The sequence below is a fragment of the Alosa sapidissima genome, chromosome 22, assembly GCF_018492685.1.
Source record: "Alosa sapidissima isolate fAloSap1 chromosome 22, fAloSap1.pri, whole genome shotgun sequence".
NCBI lineage: Eukaryota > Metazoa > Chordata > Actinopteri > Clupeiformes > Clupeidae > Alosa > Alosa sapidissima.
Window position 1 is genome coordinate 5465505 of NC_055978.1, and position 5000 is coordinate 5470504.

The 5000-nt window shown below is 46.3% G+C and overlaps 1 protein-coding gene across 1 annotated transcript in view; it reads left to right on the forward strand.

Annotated features, from left to right (window-relative positions):
• metap2a (methionyl aminopeptidase 2a) overlaps positions 1-5000 on the forward strand; it is a 13121-nt gene that overhangs the window by 2380 nt on the left and 5741 nt on the right. The window contains exon 3 of the mRNA XM_042078120.1: positions 2869-2934. Within this exon, the coding sequence (XP_041934054.1) occupies positions 2869-2934 (66 nt within the window). The remainder of the gene's footprint in view (positions 1-2868; positions 2935-5000) is intronic.

A 5000-nucleotide genomic window follows, 5' to 3' on the forward strand; every position in this document is an offset into this window, starting at 1 on the left:
GACCTTCCCCTTGGGAGAGGCAGTTTTCCTGGGGGCTTATGCTGGCAGATGGCCCAGCCAGTGCCCATCATCACTGGGCATAAGGTGCTGCAGCCCAGATGACTGTATGACCATATCCAGTGTTTCCCACAGAATTGAATTCCATTTGTGGTGGTTGATTTGCAGAATTAACTTGAATACAACATTTTTTTTAACATATCAGCACAGCGTAATGATGATGTTCCAGATTTAAGCACAATTTAGTACAACCTGGAAAATCATTGTGTGGTGGTCAGTGTTATTGTGGTGGGCCGCCACAAATAAGTCAATGTATGGGAAACACTGATATCCATGCCACCCTGCCTTTAGAAAGCATGACAGCGGTGGTAGAATAATGGCTAAAGAACTGGGCTAGCATGCAATAGCCACTGTTGTGCCCTTGAGCCAGGCATTTAACCTTGAGTTCCACTGGGGAGACTGGCCCTTGTAATATAATTGACATCCAAATTAATAAATAAGTATGGATATGAGTTTAGCAGATGCTTTTTATCTGAGGTGACCTTCAAAAATCTTGAAACTATGTGAGTGGAGTTGAGGGGGGGGGGGGGGTGTGGGGGGTTCTTACTGCATTACTGCAACTGATGAAGCAAGTTCTTAGTCCCTCCCCTGCTCTTGAGCTGTGAACGCAGCCAATGGGGATGAGCTGATGCGTTGAGTCAGGAGTGTTAGAGAGAGGGGGGAGAGAGGAGATGTGGAAATGTTCTAAATGGGTCACAGACACCAGTTCTATATTCAGTTTCCGCTGTGGCTGGGACAGGAGACCTGATGATGATGACACTCATCATCGCCATGGATACCAGTTGGTAGTGCAGTAATCACGGCGGGAGTACAGTATGTCGGAACTATATTGGAGCTAGAGTTCACTTCATGGGAGATTAGACAGAGTCTTTCTAATGAGGAGACACAGCACTCAAAGGATCCTCCATTGAGATGCATGGGGTTAGTTTGTAACACCAATATGGCAATATAGTCTACACATATATCCCGCCCCTTTCCTGTATGCCTCCCCATTCACTTCAATAGGAAAATTGCTGCCCGATAGCAGGCCATAGTGCGTTACCAAGATGGCCGCCGGAGGGACTTGCCTAGAGTTCACTTCATGGGAGAGCAGATCAGATCCCATGGTGGTGTGACCAGGTCTTCCTCCATGTTGGCCGCACAGACTAAAGTGCAGACCTGAGCTCAAGAAGACAGAAAACCAAAGAGAGAGCTACGTGTGTGTGTGTGTGTGTGTGTGTGTGTGTGTGTGTGTGTGTGTGTGTGTGCGTGCATGTGCGTGCATGTGTGTGTGTGTTTGCATCCACTCCCCGCCCTAGACGTGATATTTCAGGGGTGGTCATGTCAGGCTATTGTGTAGAGTAGCCTACAGGTACAGCACAGAGTCGACAGGGCAGGCAGGCTAAAATGTGTGGATTCTATGAGAAACAGCAGAAATTAAACAAAAGCTACCGCACAAAAAACACGCCCAAAATCCTGCTACTTGCGACTGCTACTATTTTCAAGCGACTTCACAAAAAACAAGCCCCATGTCGCTTTTAATAAGCGGACTTGGCAACACTGTAAATGTCCAGCTCAGCTGAGACCTAATGGATCGCAGGTGATCTGATGAGGGACCTGGAACTGAATGAAGCTCACTCATTTGAATGACACTAATTGAAAGCCGAATGGAGTTGGATTTGAGCCTAACTGCAAGGTCACGCTCACAAACAGCTCAAGTAGCAGAGACTCCAGAGATGGCTTGGCTCATCAGATGCCAAAAAATAAATAAATCTAGAAGTTTAAAGGACGACTAAGTGAAAGTTACTGACTGATTGTTTACTTATCAATCTGTTGATCAGGTGACTGGTTGCCATCTTGCTTCCTTGAGTGAGTGAGTGATTGAACAAAAAAGTAGTTAAACAGCCAGTTATGTTCTACAGAGAGTGCCGTGCTTCAGACTAGCTCTGCAGAAGTGAATCATGGGGGTGTGCCTAGTATTGATCGCCATGGTGCAGCTTCCGCGGTCCCACCCACAGGAGCCTTTGGGGTTGTGTGGAGGACACTCTGGGGTTTTTACCCTTAGATAGTAGGCCTACATACATACACTTGAACCCTAAATGATGCATACCAGCTTTTGACTTATATTTGTGCATTTTAACTTATATTTTGACTTATATTTGTGCATTTTAACTTATATTTTGACTTATATTTGTACATTTTAATTGAATAGGTTTCTTCTTTACATAAGCATGAGATAAAAGACGATACATTGAGCTAGATACACGAATGAAAAATAATGTATCTCTCTCTCTTTCTGTGTGTGTGTGTGTGTGTGTGAGAGAGAGTGTGTGTGTGTGTGTGTGTGTGTGTGTGTGTGTGTGTGTGTGTGTGTGTGTGTGTGTGTGTGTGTGTGTAAGAGTGTGTGTGTGTGTGTGAGTGTGTGTGTGTGTGTGTGCGCGCCTGCATCTGAAACCTCAGACTGGGAGTCGAGTTGAAACACCTAGCTGTCCAACTGGCCTCTCTGTGTGTGTGTGTGGGCCTGAAACCTCAGACTGAGAGTCAGGCTGAATCAGATTGGGTGCTCAGAGTCATGGTTATAGTGTGCTGTGTGAGTGTGTGTGTCTGACTGAGTGAGTGTTAACATTTAGGAGTCAGGTGAGGTTTTTGGCTTGGACATGTGTGTCGACGTAGAAGGGTATCGATGTGTGTGTGTGTGTGTGTGCGTGTTCTTGTGTGTGTGTGTGTGTGTTCTTCTGCGTGTGTGTGTGTGTGTGTGTGTGTGTGTGTGTGTTCTTCTGCGTGTGTGTGTGTGTGTGTGTAAAAAATATGTGTCCTGTGTTACATGCACAGATGGGGAGGAGGGAGAGAACTCAGCTGGGAAAAAGAAGAAGAAGAAGAAAAAGAAGAAAGCAGGACGTGAGTTCCTCCTTATCCTACACACACACACGCACACACACACACACACACACACACACACACACACACACACACACACACACACTCTCAGAGACAAAGAAAACACCCAACAAACTTCAAACAAGTTGTAGATCCGGGTGTCAACACACATGATGTGAATTATGCCTTGTGTGTATGTGTAGTATGTTTGTGTGTGCACGAGGGACGAGTTACCAAGAAAGCAGTGAAGGCATTAGAAGCAGATTACATCTAAATAATGCAGTGTAGGTGTCCAGCCCCAGGCGCGGGCGTGTCTAAAGGGTCAGGTGTGAAGTCGAGAAATATCCCAAATGCCATTGAGTTGTTGAACGGAGTTCCACAATGTATATAATCCTGCTGCTGCAAGCATCAGAAAACAAATAGGAAGAGAGGCACTATATCCAAACATGTCAGACATGCACAGTGAAGTTAATTAATTCAAACATACACACACTACCCCTCTCTCTCTCTCTCTCTCTCTCTCACCCTCTCTCTCTTTCTGTCCCTCTCTCTCTTTCTCTGCCTGTCTCCCTCTTTCTGTCCCTCTCTCTCTCGCTCTCTCTCGCTCTGTCTCTCTCTCTCTCTCTCGCGCTCTCTCTTGCTCTCTCTCTGTCCCTCTCTCTCTTTCTCTGCCTGTCTCTCTCTTTCTGTCCCTGTCTCTCTCTCTCTCTCTCTCTCAAACACACACACACACAGACAAGGTCACTGAAGCTGAAGCTGCCACCCCAGTGCTCTTCCCCTTGAGTGTGTGAACCTCTAGACAAGCTGAGCAGACAGAGTGATGTGAATGTTTAGACACAGATACACACACACACACACACACACACACACACACACACACACACACACACACACACACACACACACACACTATAAAAGTAGTAAACAAAAGTTAAATGGTGGCCCTGCTGGAGGAGCAGATTGGTGAATCATGATGTCCAGTCCAGTCTGCCAGCTTCCCGAGGGCCATCAAGCCACCACATCATCGCCGAGCCGGCCTTTTACTGGAGCTGTTTGTTTTAATGCCGCCATTTACGAACTCCCAAATGAATGCCCGGGTAATAACTGTCTGGATGACAGACGTCCCCTGATGCCTGGGCTCAATCCAAAGGCCATTGATAGGCTTTAATCTCCTGCTTCTGTGAGCCCGAGCCATCTCTGCTCGGCCTTCTGACTGACCGCTTTACAACAGGGCCACCTGCACGCTTTATATTACTTGATTTATACAGCAACATTGATGCCCATGTTTATTTATTGAAAAGGGACAATGCACATTAAAATATATATATAGTATGTTCATGTAAATCAGTCACGTAAATGTACCAGATTAACATAGAAGTAATACACAGGTATGTGTAAGAAACATAGACGTACAAACACTCTAATTTAAACACAAACAATTTGACATCTATGACTGATGAAGGTCAAACCGTCGCAAAAAAGCAGGGACATAACTGTGTGGATATTATGGGGGTTTTTTTGTTAGTCTTTTCCTGCTAGTTTTAATTTTTCGCTCGGCACCCTTAAACGTGCTTAATCTGGCTCATTTTTTTTTTGGCTCTTTGTGGGGAAGAGAAAAACTAAAGCACACACTGCGCATCTCACTTCTCTCCCTTTCCTCTTCCCACTAAGGAGAGTAGTACGCCACAGTCGCTCAGGCTTTCTACCCCCAATCCCGCCATGCAGGGAGAGAGAGAGGGAGAGAGAGAAATACAGAGAGATGGAGACAGAGAAAGAGAGAGGGAGAGAGGGAGAGAGGGGGGGAGAAACGGAAAGAGAGAGAAAGACAAAAAGTGAGAGGGAGAGAGAGAAAGAGAGAGAAAGAAAAAAGAGAGAGATAGAGAGGGAGAGAAAGAGAGAGAGAGAGAGAGAGAGAGGCAGGCGCTCAGCCGAAGCGCTCTGCACCATCCGTCCTGTTGGAGCAATGCGCTGCGTTGCGATAGGCTCTTGCTCTGTGCTACGCTACGCTGCCCTGCGCTGTGAGCGACATCTGGGCCACTTCACTGATGGAGTGATGGAGCCACTTCCTCAAAAGCCTCCATATGGCT